Source organism: Polypterus senegalus, chromosome 10 (genome assembly GCF_016835505.1).
Source record: "Polypterus senegalus isolate Bchr_013 chromosome 10, ASM1683550v1, whole genome shotgun sequence".
Classification (NCBI taxonomy): Eukaryota; Metazoa; Chordata; class Cladistia; order Polypteriformes; family Polypteridae; genus Polypterus; species Polypterus senegalus.
Window position 1 is genome coordinate 161766444 of NC_053163.1, and position 14575 is coordinate 161781018.

The 14575-nt window shown below is 47.4% G+C and overlaps 1 protein-coding gene across 1 annotated transcript in view; it reads right to left on the reverse strand.

Annotated features, from left to right (window-relative positions):
- Positions 1 to 14575, reverse strand: part of myo1f (myosin IF) — a 60826-nt gene that overhangs the window by 24155 nt on the left and 22096 nt on the right. Inside the window, exons 16-20 of the mRNA XM_039767165.1 lie at positions 12348 to 12454; positions 10593 to 10691; positions 8513 to 8657; positions 5440 to 5554; positions 245 to 414 (exon numbers count right to left, since the gene is read on the reverse strand). Of these exons, the coding sequence (XP_039623099.1) occupies positions 245 to 414; positions 5440 to 5554; positions 8513 to 8657; positions 10593 to 10691; positions 12348 to 12454 (636 nt within the window). The remainder of the gene's footprint in view (positions 1 to 244; positions 415 to 5439; positions 5555 to 8512; positions 8658 to 10592; positions 10692 to 12347; positions 12455 to 14575) is intronic.

A 14575-nucleotide genomic window follows, 5' to 3' on the forward strand; every position in this document is an offset into this window, starting at 1 on the left:
TGTTTGTGAGTCCTATTGTTGTGCCAAGCCATCTTGTGCCAGCTAGTGGGCTGTTGTTTCACAAAGAAGCCAGCAGATGACACCAACAAGCATGCCAGTTGTGTGTAGAAAGACTCAAGATGGCTCTGAGTGGAAGGAAAAATCCCCACCTACTAATGTGCTTTGTAGTAACTGGCATTGGTGCTCTTTAGAAAATCCTCGAGGTGGCATTCCTGCCTTAAAAACAAAATGGACGTAAGCCTACCTTGAAGCGGCGGTCAAACTTGTTGACGGAGTCGGCAAATTCAATGCGCTCCCTCTTTGTCAGGAACTGGCGGAGCTCAGGCTTGTCCTCCATCCCCAGGTAGTCCCCGACAAAGTTCCTGTTGATGCTGTTCCTTCGCCTCTCCTTCCAGTTGTACAGGATGTCAGAAGCTGTGGGGATGAGAACATCCGGCATCAGTCGGAGCTACAAGGGGCACAAGGTTGGGCTGGGCACAGAAAGGCCTTTGAAGATCTTAGGTGAAAGGAACACACGACTGCTTACTGGCACCTGCTCTGCCACCTCCTGGCCACCAGCTGCCCTGTGGTATTGGAAATTGTCACCGAGTGCCAGGACACCATTGGAAAGACAGCAGTGGACACCTTTGTGTGAAGCCTTCAGTTTTTTGGCAGCCGGACACACGGACTAACCTTCATGCTGCCAACTCCAACAGACCGACACGTTCATGGAGAAGGCCACGTCTGAACCCAGAACTGAACAGGACGGAGGTCACGCAGTCACAAAGGTCTCTCTAATAACCCATCAGCCTGTAAACGTGACGGACTCGGGACGAGCCATTGGGACACGGAAGGGGCCTTGCAGTCCAACGTGAAAAACACGTCAGCCACGCTGGGAATGCCATGGCTGTATTTTTAAACCAATGTAACGGTATCGTAATTAAAAAGGCAGGGGTGTCCATTTCGATCAAAGACATGAAAACTTCAGGGTGACCCCAACTGTTTATATAAAAGGGGGTCGAAGCGTACAGTCAGTCATCTGCACAGAAGGCTACTTAGAAAACTGAAGAGAAGCGACTCCAGGCTCGCTGTCCACGCTCATCTGTTTTTAATTGTCTGCTCGGAGTCGCTGGCAGGGGTCTCGGGGGGGGTCTCTGCCACATGCCAGGAAGTCCACCAGAATGCAATGCTTGTGAGTTTCTTTATTGTTTACTAGCCGTTCACTGCGGCTCCGCCCACATAGAAGTGAAACAGCACAGCGAGGAGGGCCCCGCCCACTCCTGACATCACACTCCTCCCCGGCCCACAGCCTCTCTCTCAGAATAGCGCAGATAAATCAGAACTGCAAGTGAACTGTGACACTGAGCACAACGAGAGAAGGCGCAAAATCAACCGGAATGTTCAGTCAAATTCTAGGAGGAAAAAAAGATCTAAATCCGTGAAATAGAAAAAAGTGGAGAGACAGACGGAGAGACGGACAGACGGAGAGATGGAGAGACGGATAGATGGAGAGATGGACAGATGGAGAGATAGATAGATAGACAGACAGAGAGACGGACAGACGGAAAGAAAGACAGACGGAGAGATGGAGAGAGAGACAGACAGACAGAGACGGAGAGATAGAGAGACGGAAAGACAGACAGATGGAGAGATGGACAGACGGACAAACAGAGAGATGGAGAGACGGAGAGATGGAGAGATTGAGAGATGGATTTTATAAACTCCCCAAAAAATTGAAAGGAACGCTTTTTAATGAGAGAATCGCATCAAGTCAGTGACACTTGCGGGCTGTTGATCTGCTCAGTTGAGTAGCAGAGGGGCTTTGGTGCAGTAGAGGGGGCAACGATGAGAGGACCCCCAAAACAGGAATAAATGGGTTAACAGGTGGAGGAGGCCACTGACACTTTTCCCTCTTCATCTGTTTTGTCACTCGTTTTGCATTTGCTATGGTCATTGCCACTACAGGTAGCATGAGGCCATACATGGACCCTACAGAGGTGGCTCAGGTAGTCCAACTTCTCCAGGATGGCAGGCACATCAATACATGTCATTGCCAGAAGGTCTACTGTGTCTCCCAGCACAGTCTCAAGGGCATGGAGGAGATTCCAGGACACAGACAGGCAGTTCCTCATGGAGAACTGGACAGGACCACTCGTTGAAGGTCCTTAACCCATCAGCAGGACCCACCAGTATCTGCTCCTCTGGGCAAAGAGGAACAGGATGAGCACTGGCAGAGCCTATAAAATGACCTCCAGCAGGCAGGCAGGCCACTGGTGTGAATGTCTCTGAGCAAACAATCAGAAACAGACTTCATGAGGGTGGCCTGAAGGCCCGACTATGTCCCCTAGTGGGCACCGTGGAGCTCGATTGGTACATAGAATAACAGAATTGGCAGGTCCACTTTTCAAAGGTGAGAGCACATGTGACAGACGTGAAAGGGTCTGAGAAGCCGTGGAGAACGTTATGCTGCCTGTGACATCGTTCAGCATGAGTGGTCTGGTGGTGGGTCAGTGACGGTCAGTCTGGGGAGGTATATCCATGGAGGGACACACAGACCTCTACAGGCTAGACAACAGTGGGCACCTTGACTGTTATTAGGGATCGAGATGAAATCCTTGGACCCATTGTCAGACACTACCGTATGCTGGTTCCTCCTGGTGCACGATAATGCCCGGCTCATGTGGCGAGAGGATGAAGGAACTGATGCCACTGACTGGCCCCCACCCTCCAATAGAACACCTCTGAGTGGGACATTATGTTTTGGGCCATCCGATGCCTCAGCCTGTCCAGGAGCTCAGTGATGCCCTGGTCCAGATCTGAGAGGAGATCCCCAGGACACCATCTGTCGTCTCATTAGGATCTCGTCAGTCTTGCATACAAACTACTGAGTACGATTGTGAGTTGCTGTAATGACATTCCAGCCAAATGGACTCGCCTGCCTGTCTGCTGCCTCATTTTGTTCCCTTTGATTTTCGGGGTGTCCCTGTGCCGGTTGATCCTTTTCATTTCCTTCCTTTCGTTCCTCACACATCACCATACCAGTCCATAGCAGTAGAGGTGGCCAGCAGGGTTTTTTTTCCCATTGAGATCTGATGGGTGTGCCTTTCATTTTTTTGAGATTTAGAGATGAATGCATTGACTGGCGCCCTGCCCGGGGTTTGTTTCCTGCCTTGCGCCCCGTGTTGGCTGGGATTGGCTCCAGCAGACCCCCGTGACCCTGTAGTTAGGATATGGTGGGTTGGATAATGGATGGATGGATGTATTGAGTGGCACTGAGAGTTTTATTAACCAGCTACAGTACATTATTACTCGTCCAAGACATACTTGATTAAATATTTGATATCTCTTGACCACGCGTACCCTCGCTGTTCTTCCTACGCCTTTCTTTGGTGTCCTGGCGTATCTCGACTCGTCTCTCATTTCAAGGCCTCCTTTCCTCTTTTTTGATGGCCCCCATTACTCCTCGTGAATCCGTCCTTCATATTTTTGTGCACTCATCTCGTCTTTGAAGGCGACTCTCAGCGTTCCTCCTTCACCTTTCCTCAGTTACCCTCTAGGCCGGCACCCTAACCCTAACCCTAACCCTAACCCTGTCTCAATCACATTCGACTGAGCAACCAAAACAAAAGTAACCAATCAGACCAAACACAAACTGACCAATCGGGTTGCTTGGATGGAGCGGAGACACACACACACACACACACACTCACAGTAGATGTCTGCCTCGTGTCTTTTGAGTCACTGGCACAGCACAGGCACACAGATGTTCATGGCTGACTGAACTGGAATGCTGTGGTTGTGTCCCCAGGTTTGCACTTCACATTCACCTCTCGGGATTCGGCTTCACTTGTCAACGTTCTTTGTGCTCCTCATGTTTTCCTCCTGATGCAGGAGGACATGCAAGTCAAGTGTGTTCAGTTTTCCTCAGTGCTCGACCCTCCATTGGTCACCCGTATGGCTGTCAGTTACGCAGAGCAGGGACAGAAAATCTGCCACCCCAGCGTCTCCAGAACTCCAAGGTACAAATAGTCACATTCCAAGGGTCCAATGTGGGGATCTTCAAGTAAAATGACGCACAAATGTGACACTACAGCATGAAGACCAATCCTGTGGGTGTGCTCATCAACAACATGGCCGTGACTGCGCAGGAAACGCTCAGAATAGTGGGATGTGTAAAGAACACGGGTGACAAGCAGCAGCCATGGTGAAGCCACCATCACGATGACAAAATAGAGGGTACAATACGGCGTAAGGGAAGGTGAAGTGTCTGAACACAACAGAGCCACTCGCACCATCCTGGAATCAGAATATGCAGACTGCTGAGCCCACAGGGTCCTACGTGATGGGTGGTCTGTGAGCACCACAACACTGGAGCACCACAAGGGACAGGCCTGTCACCTTTACTCTTCTGTCTGCACACTGCTGACTAGAAATATCACAGCAGGTCACGTCACCTTCAGAAACTCTCAGGTGATTGTGCGCTGATTTTGAGGTCTTTGAGAATTGTCTGCAACTTAACATAAAGAGCTGCAGCATCAAAGAGCCCCTGTGGCCGGTCAGCATTTAGAAAGTGGACACATTGGTGCAGAGCTGCAAGTACCTGGGGGTCCACATCAATGGCAGGCTGGATCACTCTCGTGACACACAGGACTCGTCTCCTTAATGTGAGGAGTGACGTCTTTTATATCTTCTACAGCTCTGTGAATGCCCACCCTGCCAACTTGCACGCCACTTCCAAGCCAAGAAATCGCTAAAAAGTCATCTTTCAAGAACAGCATCCTCATAGATGCTGTTGTATATGTTCCAGGGGAGCCACCATGGACAGCTCAATACCTCCCCCGGGACACTTGGTGGCAGCCTCCGTGGCCGACGTTGATTCCTCAGTCTCCCGTGTGGCTCCATTGGACATGAAGTCCTCCACAGCCTGGTTGGGAGCTGGGGTGGCCGCCAGGGGGTGCTGCTGAGACTCAAGAACCCGGATGGACGATTCATCAGCCCCACCCAGAGGTGCAATTGGGACCAGGTGGTCAAGTACCTGGAACACTTCTGGCTGGACTATTAAACGGGTCAGCCTCCGCCACTCGACAGCCAGAATCGGGAGGAAGAGGACGAGGTGGCCTGGGAGGAGTGGTGGTGCAAGGAAGAAGGGTTGTTTTGCTTACTGTTGAGTGCTTTTGGGACTGTGCTGGGCCTGTGGGGCACAGGAGAGGCACGTCCCACGGCTGAAGAATAAAATAAAAAGCCTGTGTGGTTAACACGTGCCTCTGTGTAGTCTGTGCCGGGTCGGGTGCTATATAGCGCCTTTTACAATGTCTAAGGATGCTGTTGTTCAGTTATGTTTTATTCAGATTAATTGTTTGATTTTTGATTGTACAGCCACCTTGGGGGTCTTGCTAGCTGCTCAAATATAAAATGTATAAATAAATAAGTGAAGGTGCCCTGCAACAGCTGGAGGCTTACCTTCCTCTCTCATCTGCTCATACTTCCTTCTTGCAATGTATTTCCTCCAGGCTTTCTGAATGGTCCGGGCAAACGTATCAAACTTCCGCTCCCTCATTTCTTCCAACAGGAAAAGCTGCAGGACAGAAAAGTGAAATCAGCGTGAGACTGTGGCAGTGCCAGGAGCCAATCGCTCATACAGGTACATAGACAGGCAGAGTGAAAAACGTTATGTAATGGATCCTAACTCTTTACATTTATATAGCGCCTTTCTCGCTACTCAAATCGCATTACATACTGAGTGGGGAGACACTTCAGCCACCACCAATGTGAGTGACGCCACAGCGGCCATTTTGTGCCAGTGTGCTCACCACACGTGAGCTATTAGGTGGTGAAGGGGTGACAGAGAGATAGAGTTAGCCAGTTAGGGACAGAATGACTGGGCCAAGGTGGGCACTTTGTACAGGACATCGGGGTACACTCTACTCTTTTTGAAAGATGTCCAGGGATGTTTAATGATCACAGAGAGTCAGAACCTTCATTTTACATCGCATCTGAAGGATGGCACCATTTTTACAACACACCGTCTCCCCATCACTTCACTGGGGCATTGACCAGGATAACAGCCCCCTGCTGGCCTCACCAACACCTTTTTCCAGTAGCAACCAAGACTTTTTCCAGATGGTCTCCCATCAAAGTAGTGGCCAGGCCTGAACTATCTATCTATCTATCTATCTATCTATCTATCTATCTATCTATCTATCTATCTATCTATCTATCTATCTATCTATCTATCTATCTATTATTATATAGTGCCTTTCACATCTATCTATCTATCTATCTATCTATCTATCTATCTATCTATCTATCTATCTATCTATCATATAGTGCCTTTCACTCTATCTATCTATCATATAGTGCCTTTCACATATCTATCTATCTATCTATCTATCTATTATATAGTGCCTTTCATATCTATCTATCTATCTATCTATCTATCTATCTATCTATCTATCTATTATATAGTGCCTTTCACATATCAATCTATCTATCTATCTATCTATCTATCTATCTATCTATCTATCTATCTATCTATCTATCTATCTATTATATAGTGCCTTTCACATATCTATCTATCTATCTATCTATCTATCTATCTATCTATCTATCTATCTATCTATCATATAGTGCCTTTCACATATCAATCTATCTATCTATCTATCTATCTATCTATTATATAGTGCCTTTCATCTATCTATCTATCTATCTATCTATCTATCTATCTATCTATCTATCTATCTATCTATCTATCATATAGTGCCTTTCACATATCAATCTATCTATCTATCTATCTATCTATCTATCTATCTATCTATCTATCTATCTATTATATAGTGCCTTTCACATATCTATCTATCTATCTATCTATCTATCTATCTATCTATCTATCTATCTATCTATATGCCTTCACATATCTATTCATTCATATCTATCTATCTATCTATCTATCTATCTATCTATCTATCTATCTATCATATAGTGCCTTTCACATATCTATCTATCTATCTATCTATCTATCTATCTATCTATCTATCTATCTATCTATCTATCTATCTATCTATCTATCTATCTATCTATCTATCTATCCTATAGTGCCTTTCATTCTATCTATCTAGAGTACATCTTTTTAGAAAGGCATTTTGTTAAATTATTTCTATAGATCATCTTTTTTGTTCATTTATTCTTATTTTGTAGCACTTTGAGATTGTTAAATATAAAGTGCAATATAAATACAATTTTTTAATCTTACTATTATTATTGACTTGAATGAAGTGTGTGGTTACAGCAGCCCACCGGCGTCCCATCGCGTCTTAGCTCTTTATTTCTTCACATCACTTTGACTGAATCCACGCACACCCTAATGGCGTTCTCCTTGACGGCAGTCTGAATCTTTAAAAATGTTACAAAACTACCTCATGCCTGTTTTTTTTTTTTTTTTCTATCTTTAAAATATTAGACTTTTTTTAAAATCGGAGGCTGCTGAGGAACATTCATTTCTAGTAGGGTTGATTACTTGCAGGCTTTCCGTCCATTCCAAGTGCTGCTGCAAGACTCCTTACAAGACCCAGACAGTCTGACCCCATAACCCCCATCCTGGAGTCGTTGCATTGACTTCCAGTTAAGTTCAGGGCTGATTTTGGAGTCAATCCTCCTCCAAAGAGCAGCTTCGCTATCAGAAGTCCACATTAATTACAAGTAAACACACCCATTAAGATTTGAAGATGCCAGCTTACTAAATATTAATAATACATCAGCAGTGGCCGAGCTTGTAGCTACACGACTGACTTGCCTGCTGTTATCGGAGAGGCTCCTGTTGTTATTCTGCTATAATTTGAGGCCTTTATTAAATTTTTTCAGGCTTTCCTGATGTTACGCCATCTTCACTGAAAACTCCCCAAAGTCCAGACTACTAAGAGATCTGTAAGATGGCACCAGTGCTTGTAATCAACCAATCGGCATAGTTCACAGGAGCCCCACCCACAATCGTTCCTGATTCAACAAAAAGTAGAAACCCTGCAGGAGGAGGAGGGGGAGGAGCTAAAAAGAGTACAAGGAACTCGACTCGACTTGATGTTTTCTTGGAAGAAATAAGTGGAGAGGACTGGCGAGCTTTGTTGGGCAGAATGGCCTGTTGTTGTCTAAACTGTTCTAATGTTCTAATTACAAGTGGCTCGAGTTCCTGTAGTGGGAAGGCTACAAACTTCCATGAGTTTCTAGAAACTTCCTGGCTTCTGAAACAAAAGTTTATTCATGGTGTCCTGCTGTGCCACTTGGTGCCAATGCTCTACTTGTAAGCTTTTTTCTGGCCCTTGGCAAAGATCCTACAGATACTGAGAATCAAAGATGAATGTCATCCTGTCAGACAGCCCAGCAAAGGCTCTACTGGAGGATATCCATGGCGCTGTGGGTGGTCAGTTAGCCGAGGTCGCCAGGACGGCCTGACTTTGTCTGTGACTTTGCATTACAGTGGGTGTGTGGATGCCCCATGGTGGGTGGCGGCTCGTTTTAGGGTAACACGTATGCACAGACATACCGACTCTGGGTTTTTGATGAACACTTTGCTTCTGCCCATCTGGAACTGGTCAGCGTCCATATTGACTGAGCGCAATAAGTGCTGGACACCTTGGCGCGCATCACCATGCCAGTAGGGCCACGTCTCCGGTGTGAGGATGGCATACCTGTGGGGAAAAGAGCAAAATCGTCAGAGGGTAAGAATGACAACAGTGGGATCTGTGGATGGTGACAGATAGATACATACATAAATGTGAAAGGCGCCATATAATAGATAGAGAGATGTGAAAGGCGCTATATAATAGATGAATAGAACTTTATTTGTCTTATGGGGAATCTTGGCTTTTTACAGAAGCTCATTAAATAAGGAAATAGATAGATAGATAGATAGATAGATAGATAGATAGATAGATAGATAGATAGATAGAAATGAAAGGCACTATATAATAGATAGATAGATAGATAGATAGATAGATAGATAGATAGATAGATAGATAGATAGATAGATGTGAAAGGCACTATATAATAGATAGATAGATAGATAGATAGATAGATAGATAGATAGATAGATAGATAGAAATGAAAGGCACTATATAATAGATAGATAGATAGATAGATAGATAGATAGATAGATAGATAGAGAAATGAAAGGCACTATATAATAGATAGATAGATAGATAGATAGATAGATAGATAGATAGATAGATAGATAGATAGATAGATAGATATGAAAGGCACTATATAATAGATAGATAGATAGATAGATAGATAGATAGATAGATAGATAGAGGTGGAAGACTCTCATAAAAGGTATAATAGACCCTACAGCTCCCCCTAGTGTCACCCAAGAACCCCGACAGGGCTGTCATACAGGACCGCAATTCCCAGCCTGCCCTGTGGGTACCCACCAGTGGGATTCTGCCATCTTGTACATTGGGGAAAACATAACCTGGGAAGCAGCCAGCCTCTGAGTAAGCCTTCTGTTCTGGCATGGCACCAGCACCCATCCTGGTGGGGATGCCAGATCTAGCATGGCACTCACAATAGATAAATAATTATACACACACACTCTGGTCTAAACACACACCAGAAGACTCCAAAGCAAGAAAATTAAAAAGAAAGAAGGCCTCTGCCTTGGCAGTCCCAGTCCCTGTGAGGCGCTATACAGGCGCATTGGCGTCGGTGCAGAGGGGTTTCTTAATCCGTTGTGTGAAAGTCCCCGGTGTTGTTGTGTCACATTGCTCATGATGGTCACTCCGCCACCACCTCCAGCAGGTCCAGATAGCATCCCACAGCTGAGCCTGGGGTGGGGACTGTGCTACAACAGCAGGAGTCGAGAGGTGACCACTCAGCCCACTCGTCACTCGTCCGTTTAGCTGAAGGCTTGAATGTCACCGTGTCTCCTGCAGGTCCTTCTTCAAGTTTGTTGAGGTTTCTGCTTCGGATCCATGACTCCCACCACAGTGTGTGTAAAGATGGGCTTCAGTCCTCCCTACATGTCCCCATCATTTCCTCTGTGTGGCAGTGTGTTTGTCCCTTTGTGTTTATATAGAACCTTCACAGAGGCTTGGCTCAGAGTGCTAAGTGTCCTGAGTGATGGGCACAGACAGTGACTGGCATGTGGTGTCCCTCTCTCACTTTCTGCTGTGTCCTGCCACCCCTGCCCTTCACCTCTTTTTGGGCACTCTGCCATTTCCTGCTTGCTAAGCATCTGATGATCCACCCGTGACTTCAGAGGAGGAGGATGTGATGACGTGAGGTGATCAGCTGAAAGAAGACGTCACATCACAAAGTGGCCGAGGGTCAGAGGGACCAAAACAGAACAGGAGGTGGAGTGAGTGGTGGGCGCTCATCAGCACAAATGAGACCACAGACCCCAAAAATAAAGCAGAGAAGAAAAAGGAAAGACAAAGAAGTCGAGCCCCAGGCTCCTCTGAGGCCTAAAATCCAAACAAACTCCACAGCAACAAACATTGGAGTGGGGGGCTCACCGGAAGGTGGGTGGCTTAAACGTTTCATTCTTGAGTTCCCATCCCCTCATTCCTCCCCTGCACAGTCACCCAATCGGAGAGAGAGACCCCAACACCCACCCAGCCCCTCACCTCAGCAGGAACTTGTTGAAGATTCTTCTGTAGGCAAAGCCAGCTCTGCGGACCCTGATGTTCTCCCGGAGACCCAGATACTCCACCTGGTGCTTCACCCTGTAGGTCAATGACAGTCACAGTAGGATTTACTCGGGGGTCTCATATACAGCAGGCAGTCGCACCGGCCCACCCTGCTGTGGCCCAGGTCTTCAGCTAACATGACCCCCACCCACACTAGTGACACTTGGCCGTGTAAGGGACACTTTGTCACTGACCTCCCAAGATGACCCTGAGAGAGTTGTCTGGGTACAAGTCAGGAGCCAAATCTGAGTGCGATGCCAACCAGGCACAGGGCACAATCAGGCACACACACACACACACACACACACACAGAGATATTACAGAAACACAAAGCAATTGTTTTTACCCATGAAGCACCTTGGGAGGCTGTTCACTGAAGCAAGTGCCGGTTCTAGTTCTAGATTTAAGTCTACAGTCCTGGCGTGTACTTCCTCTCGGTCCAGTTCTACTTGTAGACCTCGCTGCAGGCCCAGCTGGAGTTCTATATTCCTAGTTCTGCGTCGAGGTCTGGCTGTGTTTGTAGATCCAGGCCCAGGCCTAAGGGGAGTTCTGGTTCTAATTGTGGTGCAGTAGTCTTAGTTCTGGGTCTAAAGCTCTAGTCCAGGGTGCAGTTCTAGTTCAACATCTAATTTGCTTTCTAGGTGGAGGACAAACACAGAAGCAGATGTGCGGGTGGCCTATTTAGAGGCCTCACTGGACTGTTGATGGAATGACCAGGTCAGTGACGAGGAAGAGGAAGATGGTGGACGGTGAGATTTGAGACCGCAACTGAGGTGTCCTGCTGGGCAGAAAGGCACAGGGTGGTAAACCTGTGAAGGAAGCCTCACCACTCAGATGGCACGTGGCCTTGGCACTGACTCACAAGGGTCTGTGGGTTGTGCCCGGGTGGGCGAGGCTCTGACAGCTGCTTGGGTGTGCTGGAGGGCATCGTCACAAAGGCCTTTTGGTCAGGCCAGGCTTCCTGCCATGGCTTGTGTGTAAAGTGTTTCTTTTTGACGTCTCTGTGCTCTCTTCATTGTTTTTAATAATATTGTTAATTTCATTCTTTTTACTTATCATCCAGTTTCTACATGTGAGAGCAGAAAATGTCGTCCTCTCATGTTCCTTGTATTTTGTGGGTGGATCCGTAAGAGGTGGGGCCAGCTGTCCAACACCATTAAAGGACGGCCCCCCTGAGCCTATAAAGGCTGCTGGGAGTTGAAGTCCGGGGCGGTTCATTTGAATGTGCTCTGGTGTTGGTGCTTCTGTCGTAGTTTTCTTTGGGCTTTTTCTTCTTGTGATTATTCTTGGGGATTTCGAATTGGGACTCACGTGCTTCTGATTGCCTTGTAGGCAACTCTTTTTTTAAAATATTTTGTTATTTTTCCACCCTCTTGTGAATGAATCCTTTATTTATTTATTTATGTATTTATTTATTTCTTTGTGAGACTTGTCTCAGCATGCCAGAGTTTTACGGTTGTCCCCTCCCTTCCTTGACTACGTTACGTTAGTGTTTTGTCAAATATTTTGACCTTTTGAATCCAAAGCGCCATTTTGCCTGCCTACAGAGTGGGGACCTCAGGCTGCCTTGGAGGGCTGCTTGTTCAGAGCAGGCTGGCGAGGACCCTGAGGCCTGTGTTTGTGTGCCAGTGTGTGTGGGTGTTCATAATGGAAGGCCCGGCCCGGCTCTCCACATTCATTCTCACCTCTTACCTGCTTTCTTCCCAGTCCTTGGACCTCTTGGTCTCGTTGGGCTTGATGCAGCGGATGTAGTGGGGCGTGCACTTCATCAGCGTGTTCACCAGGTCGTTGGCTTGTTTCTGTTGAATGTGGGCACAGAAGGAGGCCATTAAACACTTTGGATTTGAACACAAGTTCATCTTGAGGACAGAGTCCGGCTAGACTGAGGTGGCCGTCACCGGCCCCTCAAATCACTTCACCTCTCGGGCTCAGCTCAGGATGAGAGTCCCCTACCTGTCCTCGTGGAGGACCAAGAATGAGGGGGGCTGCTGGTCTGCTGGCCTCTCACCTCTAGGCAGGGCAGCGACACGACCTTAAGTTTAGTTTAGTAACCCTCATCTAATCTTTGTTTAGTTTTTGTTTTTAATATAATTAATTCAGAGTGGGTTTATCTGGCACTCAGGGCTGCGGCGTTGACCCCTTGGTCCAAACTGTTTGATTGTCTGCAGCTAGCTGAGAATTGCAGTCAGAGACTCAGTCAGGCACCTGCAGCTTTAGATCTACTGTACATCTAGCTATAGTTACATTCTATTCTATTCTGTTATCCATCATCCATTGTCCAACCCGCTATACCCTAACTACAGGGGTCTGCTGGAGCCAATCCCAGCCAGCACAGGGCGCAAGGCAGGGTGCCAGCCCACCGCAGGGCACACACACACACACCAAGCACACACTGGGGACAATTTAGGATCACCAGTCCACCTGCATGTCTTTGGACTGTGGGAGGAAACCCACGAAGACACGAGGAGAACACGCAGACTCCACGCAGGGAGGACCTGGGAAGTGAACCCTTAAGGGTCTCCTAACTATGAGGCAGCAGCGCTACCCACTGTGCCACCGTGCCACCCATATTATATTATATTATATTATATTACACTGAGATGGACTGGTGACCTGTCCAGGTGTTGCTCCTGCTGAAGCACAAATTGGGCATTGCCCATTCTGCTAGGCTCTAAGTGGCACACAAGGCCTGTTAAGATGGCTGTTTTAGCAGGGATGTAGCAGTTTAGCTGGACCCCCAACACACACACACACACATCCTTGGATCTCAGCTCGGCCCAACACTTTGGTCAGCCCTGATATCAAAGGCCTCAGTCCGAGTTGAGTTGCCACCCAAATGGACATTCATGTTAGACTTGAACCTCAGGCTGACCTCTGGCTGGGTGTGACAGACAAGACAAGACCCCCATGAGCAGGCACTGGCTGTGTAACTGGAAGGGATGAGGTGCAGTCATCTCCTCGGGGGTCATTGGGGAGCTCAAAGCAGACAAGGACTTGGGGCTGAGACTCTTTTGGCCTGAAAGCTTCTCACCATAGAGCCTTGGAGCTGAATGCCATCTGCTAGCTCGAAGATCCACTCTGCCATGCCAAGCACTGTGCCAGTGGCTGAGCCCACTGACAAGCACCCGTGACTTCAAGAAGAGCACTTTGGTGCCTGCTCTCTTGTGCCAAGATCGAATGGCACTTTTTCTCTATGAAGTGGCAGAGGGCACAGCAACAATAAGCTGAGGATGGCAGCATCTCAGCACACCACAGACAAAGGGCCACACAGCGAACACCGACTCCACAATCTGAAGACTTGGTGTCGTAAAACTGATTATGTGTGAACTCTGAATGCCCGTAAAGCGCCAGCCTCTTCTGTGCCACGTGTGCGTCTGTCTTGTGCCCCATCCTCTCTGCTCATATCAATGCAGTTATCACATTTCTGTAGTCCTTACATTGTCACATCTCCTCACGGGGTCTTCATGGCATGTAATAACCTGCCAGGGCGAGAGGGGGCGCTGTGGTCGCTATCACTCCGTCTCACCTCACAGCACTGAGAGACCGCCCAGCGAGGGCACTAAGCCACGCCCCTTCTGGGTCATGTGATGTAACACTTTGAGCGACCTGCCGGGCGGACCTCCCGAGGGGCTGTTTGCTTTGGAGTTCGGTAATTAAACGGGACGACCCCATTTGTGCGGAGACCTGTCAGTCCTACTCCTGGGCACATTATCAGTAAATTGTATTACTGTCCGTTAAAGCAAGTGGGCTTCAATTACTGTAATATAAGACAGAGAAAGGTAAGGAAGGTAAAGTGGGAGTCTTACAGAATTATGGAATAACTAATAACTAATGAAGTGTCGGATTAACGTCGATTAACGTCGACCAGTCAGCTCTTCTTCCCACATACAATTCCCTGCCCTCATCTGGCGTCCCTGGGT